This window comes from Mobula hypostoma, chromosome 4 (assembly GCF_963921235.1).
Source record: "Mobula hypostoma chromosome 4, sMobHyp1.1, whole genome shotgun sequence".
In the NCBI taxonomy this organism is placed as follows: Eukaryota; Metazoa; Chordata; class Chondrichthyes; order Myliobatiformes; family Myliobatidae; genus Mobula; species Mobula hypostoma.
The window spans coordinates 27,614,468-27,638,752 of record NC_086100.1 but is presented as its reverse complement, the minus strand read 5'-3'; the positions used below and the strand labels follow the sequence as shown (position 1 = coordinate 27,638,752).

General features: G+C 39.3%; 1 protein-coding gene across 1 annotated transcript in view; it reads right to left on the bottom strand.

Annotated features, from left to right (window-relative positions):
- The window catches only part of rasa2 (RAS p21 protein activator 2), a 179,277-nt gene that overhangs the window by 70,824 nt on the left and 84,168 nt on the right, over positions 1 to 24,285 (bottom strand). The window contains exon 5 of the mRNA XM_063045475.1: positions 18,510 to 18,586. Coding sequence (XP_062901545.1) covers positions 18,510 to 18,586 — 77 coding nt within the window. The remainder of the gene's footprint in view (positions 1 to 18,509; positions 18,587 to 24,285) is intronic.

The following is a 24,285-nucleotide window of genomic DNA, read 5'->3' as shown; positions in this document are numbered from 1 at the left end:
CCTAAACTGGAAATGTATTTCACTTCCATCATCACCGTCACCAAAATCTTGGAATTCTCTACCAAACAACATTGTGGATAAACCTACCGCACATCATAATGATGTCAATTAAAAAAGGCAGCTCAGCACATTCTTTGCAAGAGTCATTAGGGATGTACAATTAAATGCTGGCTCAGTCTGTCAAAACCATTTCCCTTGAATATGGGCTTGGCTGCCTGAGCCCATAAAGTACCTAATATTTTGCATAATACAAATGAATACGTTTCATTGGTGCATATTTACATTTTATTGACCATCATCGACTATTCACATGGAACATCATCGGTCACAGTTTGTGTTTTATGTCATTATTTATCAACGATGTCCAAAAAGGATTATATAGCTACACAATATGCAAATGAGTATTGCAATCAAATGTCAGATAACAGATTATTCATTTTTAAAACGTTACTGGTCAGAAATATAATCATCCATTTCAAGGCATATAGTCAAATACAGGACACCGTCAAAAAAAATTAAGACAGAGCGACACATCATGTACACAAGGAACTGGTTGGGAGGTGGGAAATAGAAGGGATAATTGCTGTGCATACCAATTGGCAAGAAACAACTGATGTCCTCCAGCAATTTGCACTGCGAATTAGGCATATTTTCTGAGACCACCATATTAGCTGATACAGTAAAAATGTTGATTGTAGCAAGTTTTAAAAGTTCACTGAAAGATCATGAATGGGCAACATTTTGGAAGATGGTTCAATGTGAGGATGTCCAACACTTTATCCGGGGGCAAAGATAAATCAAAACAGTTTTTAAAACAATGGAGGAGCAAATTGAAGCATCTGTAGTTGACCAGCTGTGCCAAAATTAGGCCAACTGAATATTGGGAATTATCAAACCAATCAAAAATCAAATCAAGTTTAATTATCATTCAAACCATACATAGATACAGTTGAACAAGACAGCGTTCCTCTGGGGCCAAGGTGCATAACATACATTCAAAACAGTGAGAGAGAAACAAAAACAAGCACATCATTACACACACGTAAAGTCCAAATCTCTGAGCGGCATGCAAATTGACGGTACAGCTCCCGGCAATCCAGCCTGTCATTCCACCAGTCAAACACTGGAGGGCAATATTGGTGGGAAAGGCATGCTCCCATCTGAACATGGGCACCACGCTACACCACCTCCAGCGTCTTCTCACTCAGACTGCAACAGCAGATTAGCCCACAGTTTGAGGCCTAGTCCTTGCTGCAACTGCTGCCTTGTCACCTGTCTTGCCACCAAACAAGGGAAACAGGCCTGCAGCATCTTACATTATCAATGTCCAACAAGGCCTTGCAATCCAAATGTCAAAGATAGTCACTCATGGTTACACTGCACACCGCTTTCGCAGACCAACTCCAATGTCTTTGAGTAGCAGCAGAACGATCTGCATCCATGTCAGCTCCACTAAACCTTCTCCGGCCTGAGTGCTACCTTCTCCATTTCTGGCATGAGTGCTGGCTTCTTCTTCAATACGGTGGCCAGCTGCTCAGAACAACGAACAGAACGCTGATGCAGTAGACCTGCTATACCCGTTGTTCATCAAGAAGAGTAGAGCCTTACGATCATAAAAAACATATTTCAGAAATGCACAGTTGGTTGGCTTCAACAAGCTGCTGCATTTGAACATGTCACCATTTTATCATCAGAGGTTTGCACAAAAAGGAATGGAAGTTATGATAAGTTTCATAAGTCTCTGTTTAAACCGCATGCAGAGTAATGGGTTCAGTTCTGCACACTGCACTTCTGGCACCTCTGGAAGGTACAAGAAGCCATGGAGGCTTACCCCAAGAAGTTGAAAAAAGATGAACAGGACTGAAATAAACCAAGAACACATATGCATTGAATTACAGACAATATTAAACAATTTCTCTCCATCTATGTTATTTGCTAGAAATTCAGGACAAAAATGCACACCCTAAAAATTAGACCTGGCCATTCAGAGGTGATGCTGGGAAACACTTATTCACACTAAGAAGAGGAAATTATATCCTCTTCTCAAAGTTCCAGGACATTGAACCAGTTGAAAAACTCAAAATTGACATAGGCTGTTAAGCAATATGAAATAGTGCTAAAGAAGGTTTAAACAACTAAGGTAAAGCCCATCTAAGAGTTAAACAAAAATCAGAACCAATGCAGGGGATTGAATTATGCACTACCTAACACAATTCTATTCTAACACAAGTCACATCAAGCCAGCTGAAAGGTTTAAATCCAAAGTAGCCTCATTTCTCCAGTTTCAATTACAAAAAATGTGATTAATAACCAGCATAGACATTTTCAGTAGCAGATAAATACAATAACTAATTTTTGAAATGTATTTACGAGGAGGAACCCACCACTATCACCTGTCTTCCTTATATTTCCACTGTTTCTGGAAGGATTGCCAAGATCCTGAAGAAAAACCAGATTAATACCATCCACAAACATGCAAGGAAGCTGAAGTCACAGCTTACGTGGGTCAAAGATGACTTGGGACTCAGGTCAGCTGGTGTTTACATGATTCCCTGTGAATGTGGAGCAGTGTATGTTGTCCAGATGGACGCATGGTGGAAACCTGCATCAAGGAGCACAGGAGTTGTATCCATTTGGGTTACGCAGAGAAATTGACGGTCGCAGAACACTGCACTCACAACGGCTATGGGATTGACTTTTGACATCACAAAACTACTGTGCCGTGCCAATGGCTTTTGGGACCGCCTGGTAAAGGAAGTCATTGAAATAAATTAGGGGGAAAGAATTTTAACAAAGACGAAGGTCTCAGTCTAAGTAAGGTCTGGAATTCGATTGTAAACAAGGTGTGAGAGCAAAAACTTGATTGGATTAGGACTAGCCAATTAAGAGGTATGGACTACAGGGGTATAAATACCACCAGACTAGACATGCCCAGGCATCATCCGTGAAGATGACAGTGTTTGTCATTGAAATGCTGGTTATAAATCGATCCAATGGGAGATAGAAAATGCATGCCAAAAGGGCAATGTTGCAGTAGTCATAGGGGACTTCAAAATGCAGGTAGATTAGGAAAATCAGGATGATGCTGGATTACAGGAGGGGGAATTTCTAGAGCGCCAATAAGATAGTGTTTTTTTTTTAAGAGCAGTTCGTGATTGAGCCCAGTAGAGATTCAGCTATTCTGGATTGGGTATTGTGCAGTGAACCAGAATTGATCAGAGAGCTTAAGGTAAAAGAACCCTTAGGGCTAAGTGATCATAATATGATCGAATTCATACTGAAATTTGAGAAAAAGAAGCTAAAGTAAGATGTATCAGTTTTACAGTGGAGCAAAGGGAATTACAGAGGCATGAAGGGTAAGACGAAGGAACACATACCAATCCTCAGAGGGATCAGAAGTGGAGAGAGTGAGCAGTTTTAAGTTCCTGGGTGTCAAGATCTCTGAGGACCTAACCTGGTCCCAACATATCGATACAGTTATAAAGAAGGCAAGACAGCGATTATACTTCATTAGGAGTTTGTAGAGATTTGGTATGTCAACAAATACACTCAAAAACTTCTATAGATGTACCATGGAAAGCATTCTGACAGGCTACATCACTGTCTGGTATGGGGGCGGGGGGGGGGGGAACTACTGCACAGGACCGAAAGAAGCTGCAGAGAGATGTAAATTTAGTAGGCTCCATCTTGGGCACTAGCCTACAAAGTACCCAAGACATCCTCAGGGAGTGGTGTCTTAGAAAGGCAGCATCCATTGTTAAGGACCTCCAGCACTCAGGGCATGCCCTTTTCTCACTGTTACCATCAAGTAGGCGGTACAGAAGCCTGAAGGCACACACTCAGTGATTCAGGAACAGCTTCTTCCCCTCTGCCACCTGATTCCTAAATGGACATTGAACCCATGAACATTTCCTCACTTTTTTAATGTATATTATTTCATTTTTTTGCATGATTGTTAATCTATTCAATATACGCATACTATAATTGATTTATTATTTTTTCTTCTTCTTCTATATTATTATGTATTGCATTGAACCGCTGCTGCTAAGTTAACAAATTTCACAACACATGCCAGTGATAATAAACCTGATTCTGAAAGAGGAGTTGGCCAGAATTGATTGGTAAAGAACATTGGCAGGGATGATAGCAGAGCAGCATTGGCTGGAATTTCTGTAAGTAATTTGGAAGGCACAGGATATATACATCCCAAGGAGAAAGAAGTATTCTAAAGGCAAGATGACACAAGCATGGCTAACAAGAGAAGTCAAAGTTTACATAAAATCCAAGAAGAGGGCATATAATAGAGCAAAAATTAATGGGAAGCTTCTAAAAACCAACAGAAGGCAACTAAAAAAGTCATTAAGGTAAAGATGGAATACAAAAGTAAATTAGCCAATAATACTACAGAAGATTTCAAATGTTTCTTCTCATACACAAAGTGTAAAAGAAAGTCGAGAGTGGACATCAGACTGCTGAAAAGCGATGCTGGAGAGGTTGTAATGGGGGACAACAAAATGGTGGATGACTGAATAAATATTTTGCATCCATCTTCATGATGGAAGTCATGAGTAGTATGGTGGAAGAAGCAGGTGTCAGGGCTCATGAAGTGTGTGGAGTTACCATAACTAGAGAGAAGGTTCTTGGAAAACTGAAAGATCTGAAGGTAGGTAAGTCACCTGAACCAAATGGTGTACACCCCAGCGTTCTAAAAAAGGTGGATAAAGAGACTGTGGAGGTATTAGGAAAGATCTTTAAAGAATGACTAGAATCTGGAATGGTTCCAGAAGTCTGGAAAATTGCAGATGTCACTCTCTTCTTCAAAAAGGGAAAGAGGCAGAAGAAAGGAAACTATCGGTCAGTTAGTCTGACCTCAGTAGTTAAGGATGAGGTCTCAGGGTACTTGGAGGCACATGATAAAATAGGCCCTAGTCAGCATGGTTTCCTCAAGGGAAAATCATGCTTGACTTATCTGTTGGAACTCTTTGAAGAAATAACAAGTAGGATAGACAAAAGAAAATTGGTTGATATTGAATACTTGGATTTTCAGAAGGTCTTTGACAAGGTGCCACACATGAGGCTGCTTAACAAGCTACACACCCATGGTATTACAGGAAAGATTCTAGCATGGATAAAGCAGTGGCTGATTAGCAGGAGCCAAATAGTGGGAATAAAGGGAACCTTTTCTGGCTAGCTGCCGGTGACTGATGGTGTTCCACAAGGGTCTGTGTTGGGACACTTTTACGTTACATGTTAACGATTTGGATGATGGAATTGATGGCTTTGTTGAAAAGATTGTCAATGATATGAAATTAGGTGGAGGGGCAGGTAGTTTTGAGGATGTAGAGAGGGTACAGAAGGACTTATACAGATTAGGAGAATGGACAAAGAAATGGCAGTTGGAATACAGTGTCGGGAAGTGTATGATCATGCACTTTGGTTGAAGAAAGGGTTGACTATTTTCTCAATGAAGAGAAAATACAAAAAAAACTGAGGTGCAAAGGGACTTGGGAGTCCTTGTGCAAGATTCCCTAAAGAATAATTTGCAGGTTGAGTCTGTGGTGAGGAAGACAAATGCAGTGTTAGCATTCATTATAAGAGGACTAGAATATAAAAGAAATGATGTAATGTTGAGACTTTATAAAGCACTAGTGAGGCCTCACTTAAGAGTATTGTGAGCAGGCTTGGGTCCTTTTTTATAGAAAGGATGTGTTGAAACTGGAGAGGATTCAAAGGGAGGTTCATGAAAATGATTCCAGGATTGAATGACTTGTCATATGAAGAGCATTAGATGGCTCTGGGCCTGTATTCACTGGAATTCAGAAGAATGAGGGGTAGCCTCATTGAGACTTATCTACTGGTGAAAGACCTTGATAGTGTGGATGTGGAGAGGATGTTTCCTGTGGTGGAAGAGTCTAAGACCAGAGGACACAGCCTCACAACAGAGGGTCGTCCTTTTAGAAAGACAAGGAGGAATTTCTTTAGCCGGTGAGTGGTGAATCTGGAATTCTTTGCCACAGGCCGCTATGGAGGCCAAGTCTTTATGTATACTTAAGGCAGAGGTTGATAGATTCTTGATTAGTCATAGAATGAAGGGATACAGGGAGACGACAGGAGATTGGGGCTGAGAGGAAAACTGGATCAGCCGTGATGAAATGGTAGAGAAGACTTGATGGGCCAAATGGCCTAATTCTGCTCCTATATCTTATGGTCAGATGCCTGTACCTGGCTGGAAACCTGAGAAGAGTTTATTTGTCATATGCGCCGGGAAAGCACTAGATCCTTTTCCTTCTGTACACTCCCCACCACAGCCATCCCTCTAATGTGAGTAGATCCTATCCCCAAGGATCTTCTCCAATAATTTCTTATCATTGATGCAAAGCTCACCGGCCTATAACTCCCTATTACAAGTATTAGGCAGAACAACAACATCGGTTTTTCTCCAGTTCTCTGGAAGCTTGCCTGTGGCTAAAGAAGAAATCAAGATCTCTGTCAAGACGCCAGCAATCTGCTTCTTTACCTCTTTCAATCATTTGCGATAGATCTCATCAGGCCAAGGGGCCTATCTGCACTAATGTTCAAAAATCCCAACACCTCCTTTTCCTTGACATCAATATACCCTAGAATATCAGCATACCCTTCCCTCATCTCACCATCTTCCATGTAGTTCTGCTTGGTGAATACCAATGTGAAGTACTCATTTAGTAGCTTAGTCACTTTCTCTGGCTTCAGGCATAAACTTCCTTCTTTGCCTTTTAGTTACATTCTTGTTTTGAACTTATATATAAAGTGCCTTGAGATTTTCTTCAATCCTACTTGCTGAGAACATTACATAGCCACTTTTAGACCTCGACTCCCTTTTTAGGTCCTCTTTTATATTCCTTGTGGACCCTGTCCAATTTCTGGTTCCTAAAGTTTACACATGCTTCCCTTTAAACTGGCAACATGCCTCATTATCCAAAGTTCCTAAACCTTGCCATCCTTGTCCTTCCCAGCAACATGTTGGTCCTAAATTCTGACCAGATAACCTTTAAACAATCCCACATTTCAGACACATGATTTGTTTTGTATGCCTGTTAGAAATTCAACTGAAATAAGTACTATTAGATCAAAACGCAAAGTGGGAAATATACCCAAGTCTAACAGATGATGTTAAATATACTGTTATGCAAACAGAACTGATGCAATAATTTCAGAAAGGAAACAGATCAGAAGGCTAGATCGGAAGGATATTACAGTACTGCATGCGCTACTGCGGTAAGCAGCCCAGTTTGATTCTGTCAATGAAATTTGTAAACAACTCAATTGTTTTTGCTGCTTTCCCAAGAATCAATGTTTTGCACAAGCAGCATGATTGATGAGAGTGGAAAACACCACTGAAGTCCACATCATGCTCCTACCTATGTTTACTCAGCCTGCATTATGATGTGAAACGAAAACCAATGCGGTCAGAAATGGGGCACAACTTCCTGCTGCAATAGGAACACACTGCATCATATCCTTCACAACCACAAACATTACTTGAATGAAAATTAAAATATCTTTAGGTCCTGTTTTAATTATTTAAAAAAATAGCGAATGTACAATGAAGGATTACATATATATATGATTTGTCATAAATTGTCATCACAATGAAAAAGCAGTGGCTGAGCTGACTTTTTTCTTAAATACCATCAATGTTAGGAGAATAACTGAAAGTCAATGGTTAAAATGGGCTGCATTGATAAAGTGACGTGCAGTAGCAAGCTGTTCAGATTGCTAAAAAGTGACAAAACAATTACAGATAAATTCAATGTTATTACTATTATTGTTATTACTTACACAATAAAGCCAATTACCAGCAGAAAACATTTTCTAAATAATAACATCTTGGTAAGTAGGCAATCATCAGACTTTTAATATCATCAAATGCTAAAATTAAGATTCAGGGACTGTTGCTATGATCAGAATGGTTACTAATGCAGATTGACAACTTAGGGTCAATAACTAATGCAAATTCAAACAAAATTACATCGTGGCGGGGAGTGTCAATGAACAGCAACAAGCTCAGAATTAAAATTTATCAAGATAGTCACTTTTTTATATAAATAATGATGCAACTTGGGTCAATTCCCATTTCTTTCACATACCACCCCACCACAATCTTATGAATGCATCAATTTTTGCTTTGTGTGGCCCTGCTGATGCCTGTAAAAGCTAAAAACTTTATGGAGGGGCCATTCTTTGAGAACGTGGTGAACCACTACTGAATCTATTCTGTCAGATGTCCTGCACAACCACATTAATTATTTTGTAGTGCTTAGGAACAGGAGATCTATTGCACACGTACTAAGCAGAATTATGCACAAGGTTAAAATGGATTAAAAATTCACTTGAAATAACAAAATCCATAAATTAATATAAATATTTGTAGTTTATAATACAGCACAAAATGGCAAATAACTGAAAACTCTGAAGACTTGATTGAAGCCAAAGTTGATATGAAGATAATTCAACTGAAAGCAACTGAATGAAGCTGTCATCCATTGTGCAAATGCTTATACTCTACACGATATGCATTGTGTTCTAATAGAAGTTAAATGTATCTGCTTCAATTAAAATATCTGTAACATAAAGCTAAATTTGATATTAAAACCATGTTAAAACATACTCCTACATTACCCTACTAAAAAGATTATTTTTTAAGACTTCAGCAAGATTAATGTTTTCAGTGTTAAATATTTTAGCCACAAGATATTAGCCATCATTTAGCAAATGATAAGAGACTTCCTGTAAGCAAATGTCATCTGTACTCAATGCAGAAGTTGGTGAAGTTCTCACGAAATGCAGCAGTATTTTAATCAGTGAAATTTAGCAAAAAATCTAATTACTTAGTCAGATCACATAACTTATCTTCATTAATTAAAAAGGAATTAAAACTAGATTTGCAGGTCAACAACTATTTTAAGTTTGCACTCTTAATTAATAATTTCATTGGCCAATGGTGTTAAATTAGTCTACATTAAGAATACTTTGTGTAAGCTAAGACCAGCTGAACTATTGAGACCAAATCCAATCTCAGTAACAGATGCAACTGCTTTCTCAACTGCTAAGGGTACCAAGTGTCACAGATCCAAGGTGGCAAAACTAGGAAAGCAATTTTTTTTTTCATTTGTGAAAGATTGAAAATTATGTGTGTTCAAAAGAACCTGACAGTCTTTGCACACAAACTACTGGAAGAACAGAAAGCATTTTGGAATGTGTGTTGATCTTACTGCAAGAGGATTTCTGTATGCGAGTAAAGATATCGTACTTATAATAAATACCAGTCTGAGTGCAGCAGAAATAGAGATTGACTCAAGGATTTGTCCCATGACAGCAAATTAAACAGATTGGGTCCATACTCATTTCAGCTTAGAAGACTGAAAGGGCTATTCAAAGCCTGCAAAGTAAGTAGCGAACTTGACTGTGTTGATGTAGAAATATTTCTTCCTCAGCGGGATGGTCAGGAACCAGAAGTCATAATCTCAAGGAGTTGTACCACTCAGGACTGAGATTTTAAAACAAATTGTCTAAAAGGCAGCGAATTTACCCAAGAAGGCTGTGCAGACTCTGTCACTGAGTATATTCAAGAGATGTCACTGAGTTTCTGGATATAAATGGAACCAAGGGATATGGGGTACGTGGTAAAAGATCATTGGGACTGGGGAGGGTAGGCAGGGACGCACAAGGGGCTGAACAGCCTACGACTGCATCTATTTCTTACTAAACAATTAGAGTACAAATAGATAACCAACCCTCATTATTCTTGCACCCCTTCAAATATGCTATGCCTCATGAACTTGCATCGCTGCACACATTTCCTACCAAAATTTATCACTCCATACTTGTGTTAAAATCCTTCTAACTTGTGCCTGTTCTTACACAAAATCACATTTTCTTGAAACTCCATGTTAACAAAGTTTTCATGCTTCATATATACTTACATTTTCAAGTTGCATCTTATGATATACCAACCATGATTGCACAAAATGAGCACTGGCCTCAACACCAGCACCATTGCACATTGTGGACATGAAACACTATTGCGTCGCTGTTCTCCTTTAATCCTCAGCTTTGAATTTTGCCTGGTCTTTTGTGTAGTATTTTTAATAAACGGCCATTTTAAAGCCCACATCTACAACATTTGCTTTCAATCATCTGTTACTTTATCAAAGCATCTGATCAGTTAGCTAAAAACTATTTATCTTTTGGACTATTTTATTATATAGCCCATAAGTATACAATATTCACTTTCCATTGAAGATTGCGTTGTTTATTTCACTTTTCATTTTTATTTAAGGAATTTTGTAAAGTTGCATTCACAATAACATAGTCCAGTACCATTTCCATATGCAGACCAATTTGTTACAATTACGAAGCGGAAGGAGAGATACCAGGGCAGTAACAGAACTAGGGAAGGATTAAAAAATCATAACAGAACCTTTTTTTAAAAAAAAACAAAAACATGCCCAAGCTGGCCAGAAGCTATTTTCAGGGCTACTGCAGAATGTGACAACATTGTCATTCTTTCCTAAGAATATATGCATTATTTTTAATCATCTCTCTTTCGGCACAGCCTATAAGCCATGAATAGAGAATAATCATGTGGTCATTGTACTCATTACTTAAGAAGTAATCCTGAAGAATTCAAGGTGTCCAGTTAATGGAGAAATTTGCATGGAGAAACACCCATGTATCCCAACTCTCTGCTTTCTATTAGTTAACCAATTCTCTATCCATGCTAATACATCACCCCAACTCTATACATCCTAATCTTATGGATAAGTCTTTTATGTGGCACCTTATCAAACGCCTTCTGGAAATCTGAGTAAATAACATCTATCTGTTCCCCTCTATCCATTGCGCTTGTTATATCCTCAAAGAACTTCAGTAAATTTGTTAAACAAGACTTGCCTTTGCTGTATCCATGTTGCACCTGCCTGGTGGATTCATTTCTTTCCAGATGCCTCACTATTTCTTCTTTAACGATAGCTTGAAGCATTTTCCCAGCTACAGATGTTAAACTAACTGGCCTGTAGTTACCTGCCTTTTGCCTACATCCTTTTTTGAACAGTGGTGTGACATTTAACTTCTTCAAATTTGCCAGGACCTGCCCAAAGTCCAGAGAATTTTGATAAATCATCACCAAAGCCTCAACTATAACCTCTGCCATTTCTGTCAGTACCCTGGAATGCATTCCATCAGGACCAAAGGACTTGTCTACCTTTAGGCCCACAAGTTTGCTCAGTACTACCTCTTTAGTGATAGATAGTATATAGAGGTTCCCAATTACCACTACATTTCTCTTCTCTCCCCCTTCTTGAATAGTTCCCTGAAACACTCTACTGCAACAAACTCTATGATTTTGTTATTTCAAGTGAATTTATTAATCCATTTTAACCACCTGCATAATTCTGCTTAGAATGTGCACAACAGATCTGCTGCTCCAAAGCACTATCAAATAGTTAATGTGGTTGTGCAGGACATATGACTGAATAGATTCAGTAGTGGTTCACCACATTCTCAAAGAATGGCTCTTCCATAAAGTTTTTAGGTTTTACAGGCATCTGCAAGGCCACGCAAAGCAAAAATTGATATATTCCTAATATTGTGGTAGGGGTGACGTGTGAAAGAAATGGGAATTGACCCAATTTGCAGTTCCAAAACACCAGAGCTCAAAATTATGTCATAAAACTGAGTAATTAACCTTTTTTTTAGGGTTTAAAATCCAGATTATGAACCAGATATACGCAAGTTTCCTACCTGGCTCAATTTATTAATCTGTAAATTTCTTGTAATTCTTGTTAAGTGTAATGCATAATAAATGTTATTTATTACATGCTTCAAGATGGAAATACACCTTGAGCTAATGTTCACTATTTACCTGAACATCACTGTATGGTTGCCTCCCATGATTGAGAAACCATTCTATCCTGATAAAATAATCAGGATTAAAGTGCAATTGAAAACATCCCTTCTCCTGCATTTTACTCTTCTTGATTATGCTTCTGAAACTAATTCTTTACATGTAAACAAAGAGTTGGCTGCGATGAAATAGGTTTATAGAAGAAGAGAGGAAATGTTTAAAATGAGTTCCTATACGTATTCTTATACCAGTCAACTCTTGGAAATCTCTTTGAACCATGCATTGCCTCAATACCATAAGCATTTTGCTTGATCAAGCAATTTCCTCATGAATCATCAAATCAATGATATTGGGATGCTACTACAAAACTTTAAACATATCAATTATATTTTCTATACGTAGAGTGGTCTTTAGAGTGAATGAGACAGCAAGCCAAGGCCCATCATGGAGATCAACTACTTTTACCCCCAACCACGCTCATCTTGATCACTACTGAACACCTTTTAATGTTTTTCATTAGTTCCAACTGTGAATATTTTAATGCGCAGTTGGTTGGCCTCTTCATTGCCGTTAAATTTCAACTTATCCCAAAGCAACTGCTGCCAATTCTAGTTTTCATACAGATCCACACAGGCTTCAAGAACCCCAACTTCTCCTTTAATTTTGATATTTAAATTACTTTCCAGCATCACCACCCTAACTATCTTACATGCTCTACCACCACCCTATTCCTTTGGCTCTGGATACTGATCCCACCCCAGTCATCCCGAGAGATACTTCTGAAATGCTCACCTTTCCCTCCCTCTTTTTCACTAAAATTTTTGTTCACATTATATGGTTGCCTCCATTTTTGTCTGCACCTCTGGAATACACAGAAGACACTACATTAACAAGATCTGTTTATTAAATTCACTTTTATTATCAAAAGTATTTTTCAAAGCACAGAAACCTGGCTATCTGATATGCCAGTGGAAAATGCTGCTTTCAATTTGCGACATTTTTTCCCCCAAAATGCAATGTTTCCAATGTACCTATATAATAAAACAAAGTGCATGCTTGATATGCATTCCATTGAACTCAGTAACATTACCGCGGAAATAAGGCAGATGTCACAGAAAAGAAAATAATTTCATCGGTAACTATACATCAGAAGCCCTGAATGAGTATTACACAAGGTTTTATTACAATACAAATTCTCCAAGGAATAAAGTCACAAAGCCTTTAGCCAGAAAGCAGTACATCACACAAACACAATGTTCTGAAAAGTGAACTCTAAACTATCCCACTTTTTTCAAAGACCTAGTTCCTTCCTATTACCCAATAAGCAAATTTAAACAATAGTGTTTTTTTTAAACACAGCTATCATAATGACAAGAGTGGAGATTGTACGTCAAAATGTTACCATTAACAGTGGCTTTATGCAGAGTATTATGTAAACTGTGATAGATTGGAAAATATTGGCGCACAGAGACCTAGGTGTCATTGAAGACCAGTCACATGGAATAAGCTTGCAACAGCAGCAAGCAATTATAGCAGCAAATGGAATATAGACTTTCATTGTTCGGGTTCTTGAATATATAAGCCAAGATACCTTACTGAGATTATATAGGTCAGGTTGCATCTGAAGCAGTATGAACTCCTATGTAAGTATCTGTCGTACAGGGAGTGTACTGAAGTTTAACCAGACCAACTACTGGCATAGCAGAACTGTTATACGAAAACAAATTGGGCTGACCAAGCATGGATTCATTAATTTAAATGTATGATGGGAAGATCATTAAAAAATATAAAATATCCTAAGGGAGAGGAGTCTAAAACCCAAGTTCACAGTTGCAGAATATGGTGCAAGATATCTAGGACTGAAATTAGATGTTTTTGCCCCGTTCAGAGGGTAAAGAACTAGTGGTATTGCTCACCACAGAAAGCCAAGGATGCTAAGTCACTGAATATATCAAATGCAAATAAATTTCCAGGGATTAGACATATTAAAGGGTATGGGAAAATATTAAGAGTATAGCACTGAAATTAACTGGTGAAACAGGTTTACTGCAGCTCCTCTTTTCCTATGCCTCTTTGGAGAAACTCATAAATTCTTGCCTATAACCATTCAAAATCTATTGCACTGTACTGATGCCACACAAAAAAAACCATGACCTATGTGAGTGATAATAAACCTGATTCTGATGCGGGTCTCTATTGTGGACTGAGAGTGGGAAGGGGGCAGGGAGAGGGGCATCATGGTTGGGAAGAGGGGAAGGAAGAGTAAGCACCAGAAAGACATTATGTCCTGATCAATAAACCAATTGTTTGGAATGAAATGACCTTGCCTGTGTCTCAGGACTGGGTATGTCTGCAACTACACCACCGCCTGACACACCTTCTCTGCCACCTGCCCACACTCCTCCTACGACAATCCACTCTCAACATTCTTTGCTCCTGCCAGATTTACAAACTTGCTTTCTGCTCCATGTTGACAGAAACAGCACTGTGCAAAGGTCTTAGGGCAACCCTAGCTATATATATTGTGCTTAAGACTTTTATACAGTACTATACATCAGGCTCTCAAGTACTTTTGTCCTCTATAAAATGGAGTCTAATGCTGTATAAGCATGATATCCTCTATAACTACAAAATTAAGCCCTCTATAAACTGGAGTCTAATGCTAATTGTTCTCAGCAAATAGCATCACATGTGCATTGATTCACATTAGGAAGATGTTCACAAGGAAGAGTGCTTCCAGCTAGCGACTATATTTTACTGCTATCTTATACATGCTATGTTTGCCTTGTGCTGTGTATGACTGTTGGTACTGTGTTTTGTACCTTGGCTCCAGAGGAACGCTGTTTCATTTAGCTATATTCATGTATGATTGAATAATAATTAAACATGAACTTGAACAGACATTTGGAACTGAAGTGGCAAGTTTGAATTTGCCTGAATAAAGATGCTGAACAAAGATGGCTCATTGCCAGTTGACTCATGTCCTAGCAGCACTGAGGATAAATGCTGAAGTGTTGCAAGAAAAACGATTCGTTTTAAAAAAGCTTTGAAACTGATCACTGAAAAACTGAAGTGCTTCCGGTGGGTCCAAGTTAGATGGTTCTACTGAATCATATGACAAGAAGATTTACAGATTTGTTGCCCAGTGTAACTTTTCACCAAAAGATTTCCACCAGAAGACAATGTTCAAAAAGGCTTAACTGGATGTAATGTTGGTGAAATCTTCGGGTAACTATTTTCATTTGAAAATATTCTTCCGAAAATTCAAGCTTCTTTTTGGCAGAGAAACCAAAGTAAAATTAAAACAGATTTAAGGTTTTGCTTTGTACTTTACACAAGACAGGTACTACTCTATTGCACTGCTCCCAACTACACAGTGCACCCCTTCACCACTCCTTTCCGTAAGGTGAAATCAAAATTCTTATTATGGTTCCACAGGTCTAGTCACCTTCCAATACTTTGATCAAATTGCCAAATTCAAGTGAGTCTTGCTAACATGCAATGGTAGGCTCTTTATACACAAGGCCTCATAGGCAAGCACAAAATATTCAACATCACCCCTCACTTCCACAAGTGATGAATAGCAAACATAAAGTTGGACACCTGATCAACATTCGATGACATAATTCAGGTCACTTGCTGACTTAAATGAGATGAGTTAATTCAGCACTTAACTGGAAATTAAACCTTTGTCCTTACAATGGAAGGAAAAATCGGTCAGCTTTATTTCTTTTAAAAAATGGTACACTAATAGACAGGAAATAGTAGCTACAAAGAGACACATCTGAAAAATAAAAGATTATAATGTATATGCATGTAGTAGATTATTCCAGCAGCATTAGTTTCTTTATTGCGGCAAGAATGTAAACAACTGTACCTGAAATGGATCAGATACTAACCTTAGTCATAAGATGCACACTAATGCTTTAAATACATTGATTGACATTCGGAAACAACCTGCAACCAAGAAAGATTGCATCCAGCTAACTTAGTACGGCTCACAATCATAATACATTAACAGTTTCATGCACAGTAGAAACAATACTTCTAACATAAAGAAATAATCCTAAATAAAAATCACAAAGAAATAAACTTAAGGAAATAACTGCACCTGCTCAGAAGGACCAAAAAAAGTCAGACTTACATTATATGCTATGTTTTGTGACTTCAGGATTAACAAATTAAGCTACTGAAGTATTTTTGAATTGCGAAAGCCACTGTTGGAAACTGCACCTATTTATTGGGAAGAACTTCCCAAATCTCACATGAAATAAAGACTGAAAAAAAAAAATCACATTTTTTTGAAAAAAGTGAATTGCTTGTTGAAACACTGCATGGAAGTAACAAATTAAGAACAGGCCAAAGAGAACAAAAGGTAATAAGTAACACACAAATTCCAGTTACATTGGAACTATCATGACAAAAATTTTCTTTGCAGTAAATAGGAAGAGAGAGAGGAGTAAACAGTTCCAGACAGAGGATCTCATGCTAAAATGAGTTTCAGTGCCTTACTGGATAAACAGAATTAATGTTGCACACCCAGCTGAAAATGAACTATTATGGCAACGTGCTACTACTACTACATCGACTCAGGCCTAGGGGGCCGGCATCAGTGTGTTCAGTTCATCTACGTTAGCCGCGCTGCTGTCTTCTTGGAGCGTGTTGACCATAGTCTTGGGAGGGCGCCCAGGGTTCATCCTCCCATACTTGGCCTCCCAGATGATGACTAGGCTGGCAGGTAGCTCGGGGTGGCGCAGACAGTGCCCCGCTAGTTGCAGTCTTCTCGCCTCGATTTTAGTGGTGAGCATCGGTAGGTCATCAAAGAGCTCGACGTTCCTCATGTGCTGTTGCCAACTCATGTCAAGAGCCATCTGGAGTATTTGTGTATAGCAACCATCTAGAGACTTTCGCATAGTCTTGGTGAGTGTCCATGTCTCTCATCCGTACGTGAGAATGGACTCTATGACTGCTATGAAGATCCTCTTTTTAAGCCCTCTGGTTAGGTTCGACTTCAAGATTTCCTCCACGTCGTTCACAGCCCTCCACACCAGCGCCTTCCGTATCTTTATGTCCTTCTCCGAACTCATCATTCTTGACCCGAGGTACTTGCAGTCAAAAACTTTCTTAATGGTATCATTCTTTACGGTCTTGAGAGTACCTTCGTCGCAGTTAAACGCCATGTACTCTGTCTTTTTAGCGTTTAGGTGAAGTCCAACTTTATTGCACTCAATTTCCACTTTTGTCAGTAGCTGCTGTGCTTCCCCCAACTGGTCAGAGAGCAGGACTGTGTCATCTGCAAAATCGAGATCTGAGTGTAACTGGTCTGACCCTTTTGGTTCGTCCTGGTTTTATGGTAAAAACCAAGCTTGTCATGCTCTTTGGTAGCTTGACGTAGAGTGTAATCAAGGACGATTATAAAGATGTAAGGTGCCAAAGTGTCTCCTTGCAGCACACCAGCTAGGAGCTCGAACACTGCTGTTTCTCCATCTGGTGATAAAACTTCTGCCATGGTTTTGGTATAGCTGGACTCTATTGCTCTCAGTAGACAGTCTAGCACTCTGTAAGCTTTCAGGATCTTCAGCATCTTACCTCGGTGAATGGAGTCAAAAGCTTTGCGAAAATTGATGTAAGTAAGCACAACCGGTAGGTTGTTCTTCTTGACTTCCTCGATGATTCTACAAACAGCAAGTATTTGCATACTGTTGTGCACTTCTGCCAAAAGCCATTCTGATCGAATCTTAGCGTAGGGTCAATGGCAGTGCGAATCCTGTTCAAGATCATCCAATTGAACAGGATGGCAACATGAGTTTTGAGTATTTATCAGTCAGGGATTGTTCTGCTCCAACAAAGCAATTACTGACAGCAATATATTGAAATCTGTAGAAATAGATCCAATTCTGTGCAAATAATTTCAGTTAAGTTAACCTAATGATGAAACCAACTCTTCAAAGATTCAACATAATATACTAAATGTATGTTCAGCTGGGATGGCTTTCCAATCGAGCTGTCTGTGGTCTGTAGAAAATGTAAAAAATCCCTTAAACCACAGTGATTTTCAAACTTCTATTTCCATTCATCTCCTCCCCCCCCCTTCACACACCCTTTCTTCAATCATACATTTCCTGTAGCTCTTCACCCAAATCAAGTTTTTAGTCAGCCACAAGATCCACCTCACTGCAGCTTCCCGGCAAAACTGCATGCTACACTGGCATATCAATTTAGCAACGAAAACTCACCATGGGCTCATTTCACATTTGTGAATTAAAATTAACACAGTAAAGCCAAAATTAATGCTATCTGTAAAATGCACCAGTCTTACGAAATACAAGCCAATTGAGCACTTCATTCTGATTCCAACATACAAGATCACACCCAATCTTTTACCTTACTGCTCGATTTCTGTATCAATCCGCTACCTCAGAACCTCTCAGTAACCATAATGTCCAAAAATCTTGAAGTTTTATTCTAAAATTTATATTTCTGTTCTTGAAACCAAAACTTATAAAAGGCACAAGAACAATTCCTTAGAATGCTGAGATAATTATCAAGTATCAATCAAAATGAAAAAAAGCTTAATTAATGCTAAATATGTAATTATTGGTCATTCTGTCATATTTGTACTTACCGTACCACTAGCTGTTGACAAACCAATCCTGTTTCTCTTATAAGTTCATTAAGCTTAACTTCCAGATGAACTTTTCCCTGTTTGAAAACACAAGCAGAAATTTGTTAAAACAGTAAAGCTGATAACATTGTGACTGCAACTGCCATTTCCCTAACCTAAAGCTTTAACACTTCCATATGCAAAATTTAATGTTTCCAGTCAATGACCTTGCATCAAAAGGTCCAATATTTCATGATTCTATTTCATGCCATATGAAAATCCCATTGAACAAAATCGGCATTTTTTTAAAAAAACATACAAGTGTGTTAACTTAAGAATCCAAATTAAAACTAGAAAACAAAAATTCTGCAAAAATGTTAGCCAATCTTAGCAGACTGCAGTGAAGCCTTGAATTACATTTGCTGCAGGTTGTCAAGAAACTAGTCATTTTGCTGGTCTTGTCCACTGTGACAACACTGGTGTTTATTTGGTATTCACAACTAACTTCATTTTTTTTACAAAATTCTACAAAACATTTTCTAGAAGCTTGGGAAGCTGAAAGTTCTGACAGAGACAGCTGAGGAGATTGTGAAGGCTTTTGCAGTGATCTTTCAAGAACTACAAGATGTTAGAGATGGTTCTGGAGCACTGTAAATGTCACTCCACTCTTTAGGAAGGGAGGGAGGCAAAAGACAGGAAATTATAGGACAGTTAGCCTGACTTCAGAAGTTGTCAAGATGCTAGAGCCTGTTGTTAAGGACGAAGTTTAAGGGTACTTGGAAGCACATGATAGAATACGCTAAAGTCAGCATGGTTTCCTTAAGGGAAATCTTGCCTGACAGATCTGTTGGAATCCTTTGAGGAAATAACAGGCAAGATAGACAAAGCAGAGTCTGTGTGCTTGGATTTTCAGAAGGCCCTTGACAAAGATGCTGCATATGAGCTCCCTCGGGTCTTAAAGTCCACCTGCACTGAGGCAGGGTAATTATCAATATAATTATCAATTTTCTGAAATCCGAAAAATTCTGAATTCCGGAATGTAACTGACCCCAAGAATTTCGGATAAGGGATTGTGGACCTATACCGGGGCTTTGTAAGGTATTGGTCAAATCACATTTGGAATATTATGATCAGTTTTGGGCCCACATCTAAGAAAGGATCTGCCAGCACTGGAGAATGCCTAGAGAAGGTTCATGAGAATGAGCCCAGGACTTAAAGTGTTAACATACAAGGAGTAATTGATGGCTCCAGGCCTGTGCTCACTGGAGTTTAGAAGACTGAATGGGAATCTCATTGAGACCTACCTAATACTGAAAAGACAGAGTGGACATAAAGAAGATGTTTCGAATAGTGGTAAAACCTAGAACCAGACAGCACAGGTTCAGAATAAAAAGGCAACCTTTTGGAGCAGAGATGAGGAGGAATTTTTTTAACCAGAGCATGGTGAGTTAGTGGAATTAATTGTCACAGGTGCTGTGGAAACCAAGTCATCAAGTATATTTAAAATGGAGGTTGATAGTTTCTTGATTATTAAGGGCATAAAATGTTATAGGGAGAAGGCAAGAGAAAGGGTTTGCAAGGACGTACAAGTGAGCCATGTCAAATAGTAGAGTAGATTCGATGGACCGAAAAGTATTTTAGGGTTTTATTGTCTGTGCACAAGATGCTTGGTTTGCTTCTGTAGTTTGAAAAGTTGCTACTTTGAATTTGAATAACTTCAATTAAAGTTGTAGAAACAACAATAAATCAAGATACAAGGAAAAAATATTTCCACAAGTACTTGCAAAATTATATAAACAAATTGTAAGTGGCAGAACAGCTTAAAAAAAGGATGCAAACAATCTCAGAACACATCTTTCATATAACATAGAACAAAAAAGGAACAGAAGTGACAAGAGTAAAGATCCAATTACAAATGTATAGGGCCTCAGTGAAACCTCAGTTAGAGTAGCATGTATTGTTTTGGCCTAAGAAAGAATGTACTTGCTGGAAACATTCATCAGACTGCTTCGAGGAATGGCAGGTTTGTCAAACAAGATGTTAAGTAGACTAGGACAATATTGGAATGAGAGAAGTTCTCATCAAAACTTACAAAAATCATAACAGTTTTGATGTGTTAGATGCAGGAACGCTGTTTTCCTGAATGAGGGAGGAGTCTAGGACCATGGGCTACAGTTTGTGAATAAAGAGTAGGTTGTTTAAGAAGAGAAATTTCTTCATCAGAGGATGATGAACCTTTGGAATTTTCTATTTTGGAGGGCTGTTGGAATTTTCATTGTTCATTCAAAGTAAACATACTTAATATTTCCAGACATTGAGCGAACATCATAGACAAGAACGCAGTAAAGTGGTTTTAAATGAAAGACCATTGTCAAGATGATGAAACCTCAACTTTCATTCACAAGGGCATCTAGGCCTATAAAAAAAAAGGATAAAGAAATTCAGCTTGTCCCTTTACCTCACACTAATGTTTATATGTGAACCAGACAAAGGATTCTATCTGATGCATCATGGCTTAGTATGGCAATTGCTCTGTCCATGATTACAAGAAACTGTAGAGCAACACACACAAGATGCTGGAGAAAGCCAGCGGTCAGTAAGCATCTATGGAGGGAAATAAACAGTCAATATTTCCGCCCAAGACCCTTATCAGGCTGGGTTCCTTCAGCATTTTGTGTGTGTTGCTCAAGATTTCCAGCATCAGCAATGTTTGAAAACTCTGGAGAGCTATAGGTACAGCTCAGCTCTTCACAGAAACCAACCTCCTCTCCCTAAACCACTTATACTCTTTGCTGCCTCAATAAAAAAGCCAATATAATCAAACACACCATTCACCCAGGCATTCTGTCCCCCCCCCCCCACCCCATTTACCAGAAAATACAAAAACCTGGAAGGAGATGTCTCTGGGCTCAGGTACAGCTTAAGACTGTAAGATCATAAGATGTGGGAGCAGAATTAGGCCATTTGGCCCATCGAGTCTGCTCCACCATTTGCTCAAGACAGATCCAATTTTCCTCTCAGCCCTAATCTCCTGCCTTCCCCATCTATCCCCTTCATGCCCTGACCAATCAAGAATCTACTAACTTCTGCCTTAAATATACATAAAGACTTGGCCTCCACAGCTGTCTGTGGCATAAATTTCACAGATTCACCACCTGCTGGCTAAAGGAGTTCCTCCTCATCTCCATTCTAAATGCATACCCTTCTATTCTGAGGCTGTGTCCTCTGGTCACAGTATCAAATTCTCAGTATTCTCAAGAGGGAGGGTGAGCAGCCAGATGTCGTGGTTCATGTAGGGACCAATTACATAGAAACATAGAAAATAGGTGCAGGAGTAGGCCATTCGGCCCTTCGAGCCTGCACCGCCATTTATTATGATCATGGCTGATCATCCAACTCAGAACCCCGCCCCAGCCTTCCCTCCATACCCCCTGACCCCTGTAGCCACAAGGGCCATATCTAACTCCCTCTTAAACATAGCCAATGAACTGGCCTCAACAGTTTGCTGTGGCAGAGAATTCCACAGATTCACCACTCTCTGTGTGAAGAAGTTTTTCCTAATCTCGGTCCTAAAAGGCTTCCCCTCTATCCTCAAACTGTGACCCCTCGTTCTGGACTTCCCCAACATCGGGAACAATCTTCCTGCATCGAGCCTGTCCAATCCCTTTAGGATCTTATACGTTTCAATCAGATCCCCCCCTCAATCTTCTAAATTGCAACGAGTACAAGTCCAGTTCATCCAGTCTTTCTTCATATGAAAGTCCTGCCATCCCAGGAATCAATCTGGTGAACCTTCTTTGTACTCCCTCTATGGCAAAGATGTCTTTCCTCAGATTAGGGGACCAAAACTGCACACAATACTCCAGGTGTGGTCTCACCAAGGCCTTGTACAACTGCAGTAGTACCTCCCTGCTCCTGTACTCGAATCCTCTCGCTATAAATGCCAGCATACCATTCGCCTTTTTCACCGCCTGCTGTACCTGCATGCCCACTTTCAATGACTGGTGTATAATGACACCCAGGTCTCGTTGCACCTCCCCTTTTCCTAATCGGCCACCATTCAGATAATAATCTGTTTTCCTATTTTTGCCACCAAAGTGGATAACTTCACATTTATCCACATTAAATTGCATCTGCCTTGAGTTTGCCCACTCACCCAACCTATCCAAGTCACCCTGCATCCTCTTAGCATCCTCCTCACTGCTAACACTGCCGCCCAGCTTCGTGTCATCCGCAAACTTGGAGATGCTGCATTTAATTCCCTCATCCAAGTCATTAATATATATTGTAAACAACTGGGGTCCCAGCACTGAGCCTTGCGGTACCCCACTAGTCACCGCCTGCCATTCTGAAAAGGTCCCGTTTATTCCCACTCTTTGCTTCCTGTCTGCTAACCAATTCTCCACCCACACCAATACCTTACCCCCAATACCGTGTGCTTTAAGTTTGCACACTAATCTCCTGTGTGGGACCTTGTCAAAAGCCTTTTGAAAATCCAAATATACCACATCCACTGGTTCTCCCCTATCCACTCTACTAGTTACATCCTCAAAAAATTCTATGAGATTCGTCAGACATGATTTTCCTTTCACAAATCCATGCTGACTTTGTCCGATCATTTCACTGCTTTCCAAATGTGCTGTTATCACATCCTTGATAACTGACTCCAGCAGTTTCCCCACCACCGACGTTAGGCTAACCGGTCTATAATTCCCCGGTTTCTCTCTCCCTCCTTTTTTAAAAAGTGGGGTTACATTAGCCACCCTCCAATCCTCAGGAACTAGTCCAGAATCTAACGAGTTTTGAAAAATTATCACTAATGCATCCACTATTTCTTGGGCTACTTCCTTAAGCACTCTAGGATGCAGACCATCTGGCCCTGGGGATTTATCTGCCTTCAATCCCTTCAATTTACCCAACACCACTTCCCTACTAACATGTATTTCACTCAGTTCCTCCATCTCACTGGACCCTCTGTCCCTTACTATTTCTGGAAGATTATTTATGTCCTCCTTAGTGAAGACAGAACCAAAGTAATTATTCAATTGGTCTGCCATGTCCTTGCTCCCCATAATCAATTCACCTGTTTCTGTCTGCAGGGGACCTACATTTGTCTTTACCAGTCTTTTCTTTTTTACATATCTATAAAAGCTTTTACAGTCCGTTTTTATGTTCCCCGCCAGTTTTCTCTCATAATCTTTTTTCCCCTTCCTAATTAAGCCCTTTGTCCTCTTCTGCTGAACTCTGAATTTCTCCCAGTCCTCAGGTGAGCCACTTTCTCTGGCTAATTTGTATGCTACTTCTTTGGAATTGATACTATCCCTAATTTCTCGTCAGCCACGGGTGCACTACCTTCCTTGATTTATTCTCTTGCCAAACTGGGATGAACAATTGTTGTAGTTCATCCATGCAACCTTTAAATGCTTGCCATTGCATATCCACCGTCAATCCTTTAAGTGTCATTTGCCAGTCTATCTTAGCTAATTCACGTCTCATACCTTCAAAGTTCCCCTTCTTTAAGTTCAGAACCTTTGTTTCTGAATTAACTATGTCACTCTCCATATTAATGAAGAATTCCACCATATTATGGTCACTCTTACCCAAGGGGCCTCTCACGACAAGATCGCTAATTAACCCTTCCTCATTGCTCAAAACCCAGTCCAGAATAGCCTGCTCTCTAGTTGGTTCCTCGACATGTTGGTTCAAAAAACCATCTCGCATACATTCCAAGAAATCCTCTTCCTCAGCACCTTTACCAATTTGGTTCACCCAGTCTACATGTAGATTGAAGTCACCC